The sequence below is a fragment of the Ciconia boyciana genome, chromosome 8, assembly GCF_034638445.1.
Source record: "Ciconia boyciana chromosome 8, ASM3463844v1, whole genome shotgun sequence".
Lineage (NCBI taxonomy): Eukaryota > Metazoa > Chordata > Aves > Ciconiiformes > Ciconiidae > Ciconia > Ciconia boyciana.
In genome coordinates this window covers 11976993-11992010 of record NC_132941.1, presented here as the reverse complement: position 1 = coordinate 11992010, position 15018 = coordinate 11976993, and the positions used below count along the sequence as shown (strand labels likewise).

At 36.9% G+C, this 15018-nt stretch overlaps 1 protein-coding gene across 4 annotated transcripts in view; it reads left to right on the top strand.

The window, feature by feature from the left end:
* SPPL2A (signal peptide peptidase like 2A) overlaps positions 1–13038 on the top strand; it is a 32834-nt gene extending 19796 nt beyond the window's left edge. Inside the window, exons 9-17 of one of the 4 annotated variants that reach the window (XM_072869504.1) lie at positions 398–479; positions 782–856; positions 1569–1625; positions 1783–1836; positions 2261–2360; positions 3241–3318; positions 3660–3820; positions 5543–5576; positions 10203–13038. In XM_072869504.1, the coding sequence (XP_072725605.1) occupies positions 398–479; positions 782–856; positions 1569–1625; positions 1783–1836; positions 2261–2360; positions 3241–3318; positions 3660–3820; positions 5543–5576; positions 10203–10234 (673 nt within the window). In that variant the 3' untranslated portion in view covers positions 10235–13038. The remainder of the gene's footprint in view (positions 1–397; positions 480–781; positions 857–1568; positions 1626–1782; positions 1837–2260; positions 2361–3240; positions 3319–3659; positions 3821–5542; positions 5577–10202) is intronic. The other 3 variants (XM_072869506.1, XM_072869503.1, XM_072869505.1) reach the window with 3 other exon arrangements.
* Positions 13039–15018: the final 1980 nt, after the last annotated feature.

Genomic DNA, 15018 nt, shown 5'->3' with positions numbered 1-15018 from the left:
CTTCCTATGGTCCAGTGGAAGCACAGGACCATAAATATATGAATATTACAGTAAAATCCTAAGTAGCATCCTGAGCCAGATGGTAAGTAGGGCTTCCAATCATGTGAGCAATCCTACAAGTGAACACCAAGGCTCTGTTATAGCCTCTTTTCAACTCATTTTCTCTGTAGTACACTGATAAAGAACAGTTACCTATTTATGATCAGAGGCTAGTGTAAACTGACCATCTTGAAACTAGTATTTTTGGGGTTTTGGTAGCAATACTTCCTAAAAACTGATGTATTGCTTTCCAGTCCATTTTGCAATCTTGCTATTTCCAGCAAAATCTAAAATCATTATTGCACTTAGATCCCAGCAGTAGTTTGAACGATGTGTAAAAATGTGTTCTTATTTTTAGGTGGGCTTGGATTTTGCAAGATATTTTGGGAGTTGCTTTCTGCCTAAACTTTATTAAAACACTGAAAATGCCCAACTTTAAGGTACTGTAAGTTGCTTACCTTAAGAAAGTATTCTAATGCCATGAATCTGTAAGTTTAGTGTCAGGAAGTAGGTTTTCAACACTTAAGAAATATATATTAAAAAAAAATATTTACCATTTTTAATAATTAAGGGAAATGAATTCTGTTTTAAATGTTATGCCAGAATAAACACATAGGGGGGCAGGGGAGTGTTTCTTCTTTTTTTTTTTTTTTTTTTTAACATGGTGGTACAGTAATGGTACCAGAATCTAACTATACAGTCCTTGAAAACCTACCGTAATATTTTCTTCTTTTTTTGCCAGTCCTGTGTGATACTTCTAGGCCTTCTCCTTCTATATGATGTATTTTTTGTCTTCATAACACCATTTATCACAAAGGTATGTCTGTGAATTTAAAATAAAAACAAAAATGTTGTCTGGTCATTGGGGCAGTATTTTTGTCAAACAGGTTAGTGTTTTCAGTATTTTTGATGCAGAAATGCTGACTTCCTTTTTCTTTTTCTCTATTTAAGACAGCAGTGGCCTAAGTTTTCATCTTGTAGGGGCCATAGAGCGTAATGCTTGTGTAGGTGCCATAAATTTTGTTAAATGACTAAGTTTTCAGCAATCACACAGCCAAAAGTAAGCTGTCCCCAGTTGTGTGACAGTGTGATGATGAGAAATGACTGTCCTCCAGTTTTCTTCCTTCTTTTGCTTTTAACACCTATATGTTGGAAGATGCTTCCTGCGGTGCTAATTTGCAGTGTAGTATGAACTGTATGCAAGCGTACCTTCTTTTCTTTTGAAGCAGAAAGCTCATGGCAGAAAAAACTGACACGTTTTTATCTAAACTTCCAGCTACATCTAGTGGATTTGTTGTTTTATTGTTTGTTTTTTGTTTTGTTTTAAAACAGTTATTTTAGGCTGGACTACATGTTTTTAATGCAAAACAATACTGTATAATACTGTACGATACTGGTACATTCCTCTTGATATTCAGGATTTTTCCAATCCTGAATTGTAAGATGAGGTACAAGCAGTTTTTTTAAATATAGTATGAATGTTTTGGTATACTAAACCACTAACCTTTGTAAAATAACCTTAATTTCAGAATGGGGCAAGTATAATGGTTGAAGTTGCAGCTGGTCCTTTTGGAAACAGTGAAAAGGTATGAATAGTTGTTTTAATATGTGCAACATACAAATACTGACATTTCATAGCTAATTCATAGTGTGCTTTTCGGCATAACTTTCTCACAAAATATAGCCAGCTTCTGCTATTTTCTTTTAAGTATTAAATACCTGTTGACTTGGGTTTGATCCTAGAATGATGGAAACTTGGTGGAAGTCCCTACTGAACGCTCAGCTCCCCATGAGAAAGTAAGGATTGTATTTCAGATACTGGATTTTTAAATTATTCCCTCTGAAAAGACTATTCTTTTGGGGAAAACCTGACTGTCCAAATCTCTCTTCAGGGCCTGGATATCATTGATCAATACTCTATAGTTAGGTTAATAATCCAGACTTGTTATTCTCATTATATAGGTTACATGTTGTTTTAACTTTTTTTGGTGTGTGCATATTATTTGTAAATCTGAAATTCCAGCTTACCTGTTGCCTTAAGCTTTATCCACTCTCTGTGTTGGTTTCTGTTTTTTACTTTAGGTTCTACCTATTTTGAAGTTCTGCATTAACAGTTAATTTAAAACTGTTTATTAATTTAAGCAAACAAACAAAAAAAAATCCAAAACACCAGGATACTTTAGATTAGATTTATGTGGGCTTTTAAAATACTGTTTTACAGTTACCTGTGGTTATTAGAGTGCCTAGACTTGAATACTCTGCATCGACACTGTGTGACATGCCATTTTCATTGTTGGGTTTTGGAGACATTATTGTCCCAGGTGAGCAAATGTTTTTGGCAATTGTAACTTATGATTAAGTACTTTGGTTTTGATTCTCAACTGACTTATATTAGAGTTAATTCTACAAAGTAGTTACTGAATCAAATGCAGCAGTTTGCCTTGATCTGTCAGTGCAGAATACAACAAAAGCCACAATATAAAAAAGCTTAGTATGTTACAGAACACTTAAATAGTGAAGGGTTTTTGCTTTTCTATTGCTGTATTGTGTAAATACAAGTCCCACGGATAAATCCAGTTGTCAGTATTAATTAAATCTCATTGAAATCTCACAGAAAGCAAGTATTCTGTGACTTCACAGTATTTTTTTATCCTAGACTACCTAATTAGAGGTGAGGTAACGGAAAATGTATTATCAAGTTTTTCCATCTTTCTCAGAAGAGCTGAATTTTGCCACAGTTGGAGTCTTGAGCAAATTACTTAAGTCAGGCACAAAGCACCATCTCGTGAACAGCGTGCTCTCCCTTTTCCTGTGATTTGTACTGAGGCAAAATTGCTGATTGTTAAGAGCAAGCATTAAAATCCTGTTGAAGAAAGGTGTTAAAACTAGGTTGTTACTCTTCTGTATTATTGCCTTCAAAATTGAAAATACCACAATGTAACTAGCTTGCTTAAAAAAACCAAAACCTTTTAATACCAAGCTCACTTGGCTCATATTTGCATTATGATTTTGATTTTCAAGACACTGTAGGATTTCTTAAACTGGTTCTTGGCTTTCCAGAAATAAATGGGAAGAATATAACATACAGTAATGGGAAGTCTTCCTATAAATTCTTTTTATGCTGCTTTGATTTGGAGGACTGGGGAGAAAAAAATTAATGGCTAAATAGTTCATTAATTTTTTTTTTCTTTTTCTGTCAAGGGCTTCTGGTTGCCTATTGTCGAAGATTTGATGTTCAAACAAGTTCATCTTCTGTATACTACATTTCCTGTACAATAGGTAAATCGTGTGATATTTCAGCAGTGTTAATCTTCATGCTAGCTGTTTTAAATGGCAGAACTAGAGAGTTTTTTTCAGGTAAAGGTTCAATGTCGTCAAGAATCTCTTTACAATCTTTTTTTAATGTGCCTGCCCATATTTAAGGTGAGCATTCTTTATGGTAGTCAGTTGCTTTGAGAAAGCTCGCAAATACAGAGCAACCTATTATCCCTCTTTTCTTCAATTATATTAACAAGGAAGATATTACTTAAAAAAAAATAAAATTCTGGCTTCCTAAATGAGCGACTTGATGTAAAAATTCACCTGTTCTTGATTGTGTATGTATAAATATCTTTTTATAGCTTATGCCATTGGTATGGTGCTGACTTTCATTGTTTTGGCACTAATGAAGATGGGACAACCTGCCCTACTCTATCTTGTACCATGTACACTCATTACTAGCTCGCTTGTTGCTTGGAGGCGCAAAGAGATGAAGAAGTTTTGGAAAGGAAGCAGTTACCAGGTAGGCTGGATGCCTTGAGTATTTTGTTGTTGCTAATTCCTTTGAGTATGTGCTTCTCTAAGTACTTGGTAATATATCACTCGCAATTCAATCTTTGCTAGTCTTAATGTTGGTTATCTTCTGGAATGAATAAGGAAAAATAGTCTTTACTCTTAAAAAATCTTAGTCTAGTAGTTGGCATGGCAGAACAAAGCATAAGGGAGGTGAAACAGCTGGGTCAGTACTCGTGGGAAAATATCATTTGTTCTGTTTTATTTTCTTTGAAATGTTTTTTTGTGTTTTAGCATTCCTCAACTATCATCTTGATGTGGTATAACATGAGTCACTGAACTAAGCATGCAGATTCCAATCTGCACTAGTCCTGTCTTAAGAGACAGTTCAAAAACGTAGGTGATCAACTAGAATTTTAGAAACTTTCCATGCATCACTGGTGTCCTGCATCGTCAGGATTATATGGAGCATTCAGCAACAACATAGCTGGGTGGTTATATAACTGTTTTCTATCACAGCACACCCTGTGTACACACTGCCTTGGGTATCCTACATGTCCCCTTCGGTTATCTCTAACGCTACCCAGGAACTGCAGTCCTTAAAATCCCACCAGCTGTCTGCCTCTGCCTGTTGACATGTGCACATTCACCCTGATTTGACTTGCTGTAGTAACTGAGTGTGCCAGTAGCCCCTGTGAGCTGGCATTTATCATAAGACAGACCAGTCTCGAGATTACTCTAAATTTTGTTTGAGACCTAAAGCCCAGTATTTGAATTCAGCAACTATCGCCTGTATCTAGGCTGTGTAAACAGCGTTGCATATGTGAAGCCCAGTAACTCTGGGACTGTTGGGGGGAAAAAGCTTCGCAATTTATTTTCCTCATTTGAGTTCTGAGTAAGATTGACCTAAGTAAATCGGCAAGTCTCTTTAGTGACAAAAATTTCTTGCACTTCTCATAGCAAAACTCATACTTGGAAGAATTATGTTGCCATAGTAGTTATTTCATGTCCTTTCAACTGGTTTCTTGAAGGATTAAAACTGCTCTGAACTTCAGCTTGTTTTGAGGTCAGATGACTTCATTTCTGGCACAATTTAAAATGTTGATTTCCACCCCCACTCCACCACCCCTGAGTTAGACTTGTCTGTGATTGAACACCTCTGTGTGACTTTACTAACTCCTGTTTTTCTATAACTTTCTGAAGAACTTTTTCTATATTCTTTTCTTTTTCCAGAGGGTGTTATTCAAGTTGTACTCTCAGAATGCTGCAGTGTTGATCTTTCTCATATGTTGTCCTCCCCACATAAAGCTGTATTTTGAACTGTCCTTACTGAACTTACAAACAAGCAAAAAAACCAACCCACACAACCCCGGGGTTGAAATGTACAGCTTTCAGTGCTCATTCTGAGGAGGGAAAGATATAGAAAGGTGACAGAAGACTGTTTTTTGCTACAACAATGGTAATGTGGACTGTAGCAGAGCTGTCCCATTGACAAGGGTGACCGAACTTCTGTAGAGGTTTACTTTGCCCTCAAGGGAACAGAGAAACCTTGCAGACTTGTTAGAGCAAAGTGTCCTAAGAATAGGGGTACAAGAGCATGTACAGTGTATCAGGTGACTAAACTTCATGAATGCTGCTGTTTGTTTATAGTCCATTAGTTAGCTTTTTTGAGTTTTGGGTTTTTCTTATTTTTGTTCTATATGATTTTAATAATGGAATGAATTTTATTTAGGTATCGGACTCCTCCAAGACGCCTTTGCTACAAGGTGTGATTATGGCCTTCTTTTAATGCAACTTTATGAATCATCTTATGGTTTCTTTTTTCCCCTCTGCTTCCTCTTTTCATTCTTTTTTGCCTCTATCTTCTTTTTAATTTTTCTTTTTAATTCAATAGAAGAGGGTAGAAGTGAAGACAAGCTATAAATCTGTGCTTATGCTTAGGGCTTTTTTTTTTTTTCTTTCTTTCTTTAAAGGAATTCAGGAAAAATTAATATAAGTAGTAATGGAGCCATGATTCCTAAGCCTGAAGGCAGGCTTTGTATGCTTCTCTACTCTATAATTTCCCAAATCCCTAGGAGAGTCTTCAAATATTTAGAATTGGTGTTAGTTCCTCTACTGTTACCTATATGGAAGTACTTCACCTAATTTTTCTGTGCTACTGCATTGACATGAAAACCTGCTTAGTGCTAAACATTTTTGTTGTCCTCTGTTACAATGTTCAGCATTATAATTTGCCTTCAGTAACCACATCTACAGTCCCTCTGTCATGTTATTACTCAACAGTATACTTTATCCTGTATGGTCTGCAATGCTTGCAGTGGGATAGGGAGCAAGGATTCGGACCAGCTTTTGTGGCCTTGCTGCTGCACAGCTTCTGGACTGCAGCGAGGTTTAACCTCAATAGGCGATAGCTTGTGGCTGCTAACACTGATGGTATTTATTTTAGCTGTCCACTGTCTCAAGCACAGCATGCAGAGAGCAATGCAAGCTTTCAAATTTCAACTTCTTGCAGAATTTAAGCATTTAAATATAATCTTGAATTACAGTTGTCAGTCTAGAGTTATACGTCTATTTATAAAGCGTAGCTTGTCTGCCGTATACACTGAAGACAATTTGAGGTGGTGAACTCTGCCTGACTGTGTCTTAAATTCTGAACTAAAAAGTACTTTTCTCATTAGCTTCTTTCTTCTAATAAAGAGTACTTTAACAATTTAAGTCTCATTAAAAAGCCTTAATAATAAAGAAATCAGTTACAAACCCAAGAAGAGATTAGGAAGTGGGAGGGATTGAGTGCAAATTAAAATCAGATGGCCAGACTGTATTTTTAGAACTTAAAATTCTTCTGTCCTGCTGTGTGCACTCAAGTACTTAGATAGGATTGTTAAAGTCAGTTTTTCAGGTTCTACTTTATACATACGGGAAATACTTGACTCCCCAAGATAGCTCTGAGGTCCCACAATTCTTAGCTGAGAGCATTTCTGTTTCTGCATAATGATGCAGTCTTAAATTCTAGTTATGCTATGTGTGGCTTTTTTATGGAGTAGTCTTGAGCTGTAATGAGTTGCTGCACAGAAAAACATTTTAACTATTCACTGAAGCACAGGGATTTCTTGGGAGAGTAACGTACCTACTGTCCTACCACCAAATGGGCAGTATTGCTGCTGTGAAGTGTATAATAAAGGTTTTTCTAGGTTTTCTGGATTGCTTATACTCCTCATGTATGCCTGCATGATAAACTAATTTGATACTTATTTCCCAGTTATTGATTTAATTTAAAAATACTATTTGTTTTTTGTATCAGTACAATCTATGAAATCATTTTAGTAACATCATGAAAAATCTAGTGGACTAATGCAACTTCGAAGTCTTCTAGATAGAATAGTCTTGCAACTTTTTATAGTTTGTCAGTTTGAAGTGTTTAGCAAGCTTTCTTATCTTTGAAATAATAAATCAAGGGATTTGTCATTGACATGCTACACAGCATGCACCTGCTGTTTAGTACTGCAATTTTAAATCTCATTTTTAGATACTTGCAAATTAATCATAGCTATAAGTTGTTAAGAATTATGTGAATGCAACATCATCAGAGTGAATCTTCCAGTCAAGTGTGTGCATAGGTGCTATGTACTCTTTTACAAGTTTGTATTGCCATTTCTAGTTTGGCTCTGTGGGTGTGGTTTTTGGGGGGTTTTTTTGGTGGGCTTTTTTTGTTTGTTTTTAATAGTTCACCATGTTAGGAGATAGGTTAAACATAGCTTTGTAACTAAAATACATTTATCTTGACACCTCCCCCTTAAAAACTGTCAGGAATTCAGATGTGGGAGAAAAGCTTCTGAATTTCTTCCACTTTAAAAATGTTCATCAGCTCTCCACAATGTATGGTCTGATTCCTTCGGCTCTGTTGAGGCTTGAAACAACTTTGTCTAGGATTTTAGCGTGGTGCCTTCATCTTGCTGCTGGTTGTCGTAAAGATTCCTGCATCTTCTGCTGAGGCTTTGAGGATGGGGATGTCCTGAGAGAACCTACAACTGAGATACACTTGTGGAAAAAGCTGCTTCATGCGATCTTACACTTTTAGAGAGGCATCAGTTGTCCCTGACTTCAAGTTGTGGGCTATCCTTCTTCTATGTGGTGGAGAGATTAGAAATGGGGTGGGGTGGCTTTTTGTTTTTCTGGCCTTGTAACATTTATGTCTATCAAAAAACCTCAAACACCCTTTATGCTCTACTAGCTGTTTTGGTTTTAAAGTTAACTTAAAAATCTGATATATTAAGCAGAGACTTTAAAATTTAAATACAGGTGGTATCTCCAGCATAAGTACATTTTGTGCTACTTACCTTGTAGAATTAAAATAATCTTTGACTTTGGGATACACTGAATTGTTGCAAATAGTGTTAACTCTTCCTTCTGGAAGCATCTTGTCAATTTAATAGGGAAACATTTTACAAAAATGCTTACCGAAACTACCTGCTCTATGGCAGCTGTTAGATGATCCTCCCTAGGATGAAGGAAGGTACATGGCATTACTTGATGTAATATGGTACTGTGTGGGGGTGTTTTGTTGTTGTTTTTTCCCAGAACAAATACTTCAATCCTCATTCAAAATGACAATTTGACTTCTGTAATTGTAGGGAGTGTTTTGCTTTGGGTGGCTTTTGATGTGGGTTTTTGGTCACAGTGCCAGGGGAAAGTTCTAGATATACTGAAGTGAATGCAGGATTGTCATTAGCACGGCAGCTTGGTATTCAGTGCTGGACTGAGTGCATGCTGTTGCTGTAACTCAGTTCTTAGGTGTATCGGCAAGACTAGTGCCTGCCCTAATTCTTCTTAATTCTGACATGTGAAGGGAGGGATGTGAAAGACCTTTTCTGGTTTTAGTCAGATTGATATTGTGGCCACTAGGCTCTCCTAAGCCTTACCCAAGTCCCACTGACTTGTTTCTGCCTTGGAACTGTCATCTCAACTTACTGCATGGCATGCTGGTGCGTCTGGATTGGGAAACAGCTTGTTTAAGCAAACCTGCTTTTAATAAAGTGTGTTTGTATACCTTGCAAGGAAACAATTGTGTTGGTGTAAAAGAGGGTATGGCACAGAGGTGGGTCATGGCTAGAGAAGGAGAGAGAAATTAATGGAACTACTCTCTGCCTTATATATAGAATTATACCACGCTAAAGTGAGTATGACACAACAGTGTCAGAGCCTGGCTTTGTCTTGCCAAGGATCCTCCAGCGGGTGCTAGTGAGACAAGAAAGCAATCGTGTCCTTATCACGTGGAAATCTGCCCAGCTTAGAACCCACGCGGTGAGCACGGGGTGTTTTACAGAAAGACAGGGAGCCTTGTTACTACTAGGCAGGATATGCCACTATGGAAGAACGTATGTAGGGTTTTCTGCCTTTCAATGCTGAAAGCATTATGCCCTTGTCCTAATTATCCTGCCACGCTAGGCATGTGAGCTCCCTGACATGTTCTATTTTTCCAGCATTAGTTTTACTACTTCTGTATCTTCTGTCTCAGGTTGTCAGCTGTCAAAACTGTCCAATCCTTGGCCTCTTGTTAATTATGCTTAATTCTGAAGCCCTCAAACTGATGGGTCTCAGTTTTTCATGCTAACAAATGTGTGTATTGCCTCTGTAATTTATTCAATGCCTTGTCCCAGGGAGGAAACCAGAGCCTTCATTGCCCTCTAGGAATACAGCAATGGTTAGGGAAATGGGCTGCTTTTTAGTCACGAAAAGTACAACGTTGTCTTGTGTTATTCAGGTGACCTAATCAGTTACAGTAATTGGAAAGTATAATCAGTCTCTATAATAATCTGGTTTAGATTCTCTTCTGTTGCGGGACTTTACAATTCCATTTCCTTTAACCTTTTTAAAATAAAAGGAAAATTTACAAAGGAATGTTGCCAATACAGTTAGTTTTTACTAACTGTAATATAGCTAGCTTTTACTGTCCTGAAAAGAGAAACCTAGTCTTTTCTATTCGAGCTATTGCTTGCTAACTGCAAATGTTAGGTAGGATCCTGAGTCTATTTCCAGTTCTCCAAACCGTGTCTTCGAAAAATTTGCTTAACCCAAATCAGTTTTTTTGTTCTCTGTATTTAATAATTGAGACACTTTTGACTCATAAGTTTAATTTCTTGCAGAGGACTTGGATCCTTGGTTGGAGAATGCTTTTGTAGTGGAAACCATTAGCTAAGAGAGCTTTGATTAATTGGCTTGAATACTTTTCTGATCTATAGAGAACTTCCTATCTGTATGCTGCTAAAATGCACTCTAACACATGTTTAATTATGTTTCTCTTAGCTAACAAATACTTTGGACAAATGGGGGAAAAGCAATATTTCTTTATTACGAGCCATCTTTTTTTTTTTCTTTTTTCTTTTTACATTTAGATGATGGAACACCTGGATTATACAGGAAATGAAGAAAGCACAGCATCAGCCAGCGAACAGCCTGGAGGACAATAACATGTAGGACCCTGATTTAAAATAGTATTCAAATTTTTTACAAATTAATTGCAGTAAATTTGGTGAAGTTTTACAAGAGAGTATCTCCTAGTCTGTGTAAAAGGGTTTTTTACTCCCACACCTATATTTTTATGGAAAATATTGTTAATAACATAAAAGTAATCAGAATAGACTTGCATTTTTACAGCCAAACCATAGCTAGTAAAACTGTGCCTTACTTTGATTTAAATAAAAGGATATTTTCTATGCAGTTTTCCAAATGTGTTTCTATACAATATATTTTTATAAAAGTTTCTTGCCCATATCAGTTTGCATGAAATGTTTTCTTAATTTTGATTAAGACTAGTCAAGTTTCGTTAAAAAAAGTACAGTACCCTTCATAGGATTCCTTTCCAGATTCTGAATGCAAAGATTGGTAGTCATGTAACTATAGCAACTAAAGAATGAAACTATAGTTCCATTACTACAAGTCATTGAATAAACAGTGTGTATGTTAGTCTATGTACATTGTAAGCCATAAAATAGATAACAGGGCAAATTTAGCTTGGGGTTGTGAGCTTCCCCCCACCCCTGGTATCATTGGCTTATGCCTTAATCGTGGAAGTTGTTAAGCTTTGATGCAAGTCTTTGCATTATATATGTCACCAACCATTTCAAAACAAATAAAAGGGGAGGAGGTACTTACACAGTGGTCCTGGAAACTTAGGTGCAGCTCCTGGAGTAGTTGACAAACAAAGTGGTGCGAAAGGCAAGAGGGTTTTTGCTCAAGAAGTGCTATTTGGGGGGAGTGGGGGGTGAAATGTTCACTCTGGCCTGGTTCTTCTACCCATTGAGACTAGGTCTATATTTGTGGTCTTCATTTGGCTGTGGATGAGTTCAAAGGGATGGGGGAAGACAGGACGTATTTTTTTAGCTTTTGCATCTACACCATACTTTTTTTTTTTGGAAACTTTTTGAAAATTCTTTGCAATTGATAGATGAAACAACAGGTTTGAATAGTGCTAGTAGTGCCTGTGTTAGTTAAGGCCAATGCATGTGTTTAACTTGTTTAATCTTAATTTGTTTTAGCTTTTAAAGACTTGGAAATGGAGAAATAGTTTAAATCATTAGTTTGCATTTAGAAGAGTTTGAGTTTGTTTGACACTTTTCTTTTTTCAGGAAACTGCAAATTGAGGGGGATTAGGCATAGAAAACTTGTATAGCTGTAATGCTAACACTTTACACCAAAGAAAATTGGAGAAGGCAACAACAGGAAACCACTGAGTTCACTTAGTGCTAATGTCAGGTAGTCGTTAAAACATTTTCCTATTCTTTAAATGAATGTCATTCCTATAGTCAGTACAAGTTCAAGAACCCTGGAGAAAACAACCGAATAAGTACATGCTGGACAATGGCAATGCAGGCTTTCCTGCAGTGCCTCACCTAAGTGCCTCAGTGTTTGTCTGAAGGTCACCTCTAGACATTTATAGTTAGTTTGGGGCATGTCGGCTCAGGAAAACTTACCCAGATTAAATCTAGTTTAGCTAGATTTACTTTGGAAGTATGCTAATTAAGACAACTGTAAATCTATATGGGCAGTTAACAGAGGCTTACTGCAAATTCACCGCTTTACGTAATTTATATCAAGTTTAAACTTTTGTTCGCAAGAGTCAGGAGCAGACAAACTTACAGCCTGCGTATCAGTTGTTGCCATTCACACAGATTGAGCATGGTGCCGGTTGATACGGGTAGGATAACCACCTTGTTTGCAACTTCCCTAAGAAAACAGAAATTACAAACAGTTTTCATATGCTACTAGTTGCCCCTCTTGACTTTCTTGACCTAAGCTTGAACTGACAGCCTCAGAATACAATGATCTTGCACACCCTCTTCAATTTTTATTTGACTGGCACTTAATAATAAATTACAGCATACCTCAGTGTTCCAATAGCAGACTGAAAACTTGTCTTATGATGTGTTGTCACACTCTTTGACGAGCCCAATATCTGCCAAAGTTAAATGGTTATGATGAAGTTCCTGAAAATTCCTGAGATGAAGAAGTCATAACTCATTCAAAGTCATGCACTACTCAAAGCCCTCAAAAGCTTCACAAATCTACGTAATATGACTCCTTTTTCTCTTTGAAATCTTCTGCATGGAGGATTTATTAAATTTTCAGCTATAAATGATAATGGAATTAGTATAAATAAAGAAGACCTTTGGCAACATAAGTGTATTCGGCAGCTGGCTGTGGAAGCTCTGTCTTGTCCTGTGCCTAATTATGCTCTGTGCCTGATCATGCCTGAGGTTTCACACACATGTGCTGCAGTTTAATGGGTTGTAAACTAACTTTTTTCTTTCAAATGCTTAGGTGCTTTGTTTACAAAAATTAAGAATGGAGTTTAAAATTTTATATAAATAATAGGTTAGTATTGACTACTGAAATGAGGTTTTAATAAGTTCAATAGAACTGATTGCAACACTTCTAGCGATTTTGAATGTTTTTAATATTAAATTTGATTGGGCTAAACACTATGTTAAAAGCCTTTTTAGTCATACTCTAATATAAAAATCTTACTACCTTTTCATTGTATGTTTACTGACAACAGCCCCCTTCCTTATGACTCTTAAGTTATCACTTGAAGAATGTTATTAATAAATGTTACTTGGGAAAAAAATAGTTGAGTAATTGCTTTGTTCTGACTCGTCTTCTTACTGTGAATGTTCATGGCAAAACAGTTAACACTTTGTAATACCAAGTAAATTAAAAATTCATGATACACCCCCATAAATATGTAGTTGCAGTTTTTATCCATCCTGCCTGATGTATCAAAGTTATGATTCCGTTTGTAAATACCTATGTGGTGGTTTTGTGGATCTTTTTTTTTTTTTCCTTCTCCTTGTGTTTTTTTTTTTTTTCCTTCTCCTTGTGTTTTTTTTTCTGTGTGTGTGGTTTTTGTTTTTGTTTTTTTTTTTTCTTTGCGGGGGGGAGAACTGGAGTCTGAATTGAGCTACATCAGTTTTACTGGTCTAACTCAGCAAATGCTTGTTGCACAGCTGTTAGTCATGGGGCTCTGTGAAAGTATACCTGACAAACAGTGAGTTAGAAATTTAACATTTACAAACTTCTTGAAGGTAACAAAGTTACTTGCATTCAGCCTAGGAAATAGTGCTGTAGAAGCATTGTTCAACTTAATGTACTTAGCCTTAGACATGAAGGGCAAGAAAAAGCCAAGCTTCAGTCTTGAAACCCAGGCTGGGTTGGAAATGTTGGCAGGGGAAGAAAAAAAATTGCTGAACCCGAATACACTTGGTATGTGATCCTTGAGACATCCCTAGAACCTGTGATAGAGTGTTTGTATTTAACATGTTTTTAAGTATTTGAAGCCTCTTCTGCTCATACACTGGAGGTTCCAGTAGCATTGAGTCACAGTAATTGAGTACTTAACTGGGAGAAAATTCTCCAAAGTACTCTTTGAATTTACTTATTTTAAAAAGAAGATAAGTTAGGAAGAACAGACACAGCTGCAATCAGCAAACTTGTTTTTCTACTGTCTGTTCCCCATGCATTCCGTTGTTAAGGCTGTTAAGGCTGCTACAGTTGACACTTCAGCAAAACTGCAAATCTCGGAGGCTTCAAAATTGCAAGCAGAAGAGAGGCTTTTCTTCTAAGGAAGAGGGTTACCATTATTAGTTAACAAGTGCTTGCCTGTTTACACTGGTCCAATCTTTACACTACAATTCCATTTAGACATAAGAAAAAGCTTTTCACTGTGAGTGTGGTCAAACACTGGAGCAGATTGCCCAGAGAGGTTGTGGAGTCTCCATCCTTGGAGATACTCAAAATCCAAGTGGACACAGGCCTGGCAGCCTGCTCTGAGCAGGGAGGTTGGAGTAGGCAATCTACAGAGGAGCCTTCCAACTCTACTGCTCTGATTATTAAGGCATTTTTCTGCTCGTTTTCCAGCTTGAATAATCTGCACTTTTTTTTTGTCTTCATAGAAAAACTCAAATTTTATCACCACAACGTGGGGCTGATTTTTACTTGGAATAATTTACTTCTAAACTGTTAGATTTAAGCATATTTAAAAGTTGTCTTTGGATTTGTAATGCTTTCAGAAGCTAAAGCACTGCTTTATTTTCAAGTAGCCTATATAGCACATTTTACTGTGTGAATGTTTTATCTTCTAATTTTTGAGGAGAGGAGGAGGAGAGCAACTCAGCCCGCTGTCCCTTTTGTCAGAAGTGAGTGATCAAAGTTCAAAGTTTTGTGTTCTTCAGAGAGGCTGATGATGGAGGCTCAGGTATCTCTGGAATCCTTCTTTTTTATAAAAAATGTGCAAGATCCTGTTTCCCTGAACACAGAGGGCATCAAATAGCTGAGAATAGGTTTTTTTGCTTGCAGCTCAGGGACCTTTTAACCAATAAAGTATTTAGATCAAAGAGCTCCCTTCCAGCTTTTTCTTAGGAGTATGCTCACAGGTATTCTGCTGTCTGGTTTTCTGTTCCCTCTCCTTGCTTGTGCACATATTCACTTCCTTTCTTTCCTATTTGGGGCAATACCAGCATGTTTTGAAGTGTCTTTGCACATTACTTTGTCTTGGTCAATAATATGTGCCTCTGTTCCAGTATGGAGACCAGTGTTTATGAGGAGGTTTAATCTTTTGGACTCTCTTAAAACAAATGCAGCAGTCGTACCCACCAGCTCAATCCATCAGTAACAGTAATTTAAAACATGAGTTTATCTTCTGCACATCCTTAT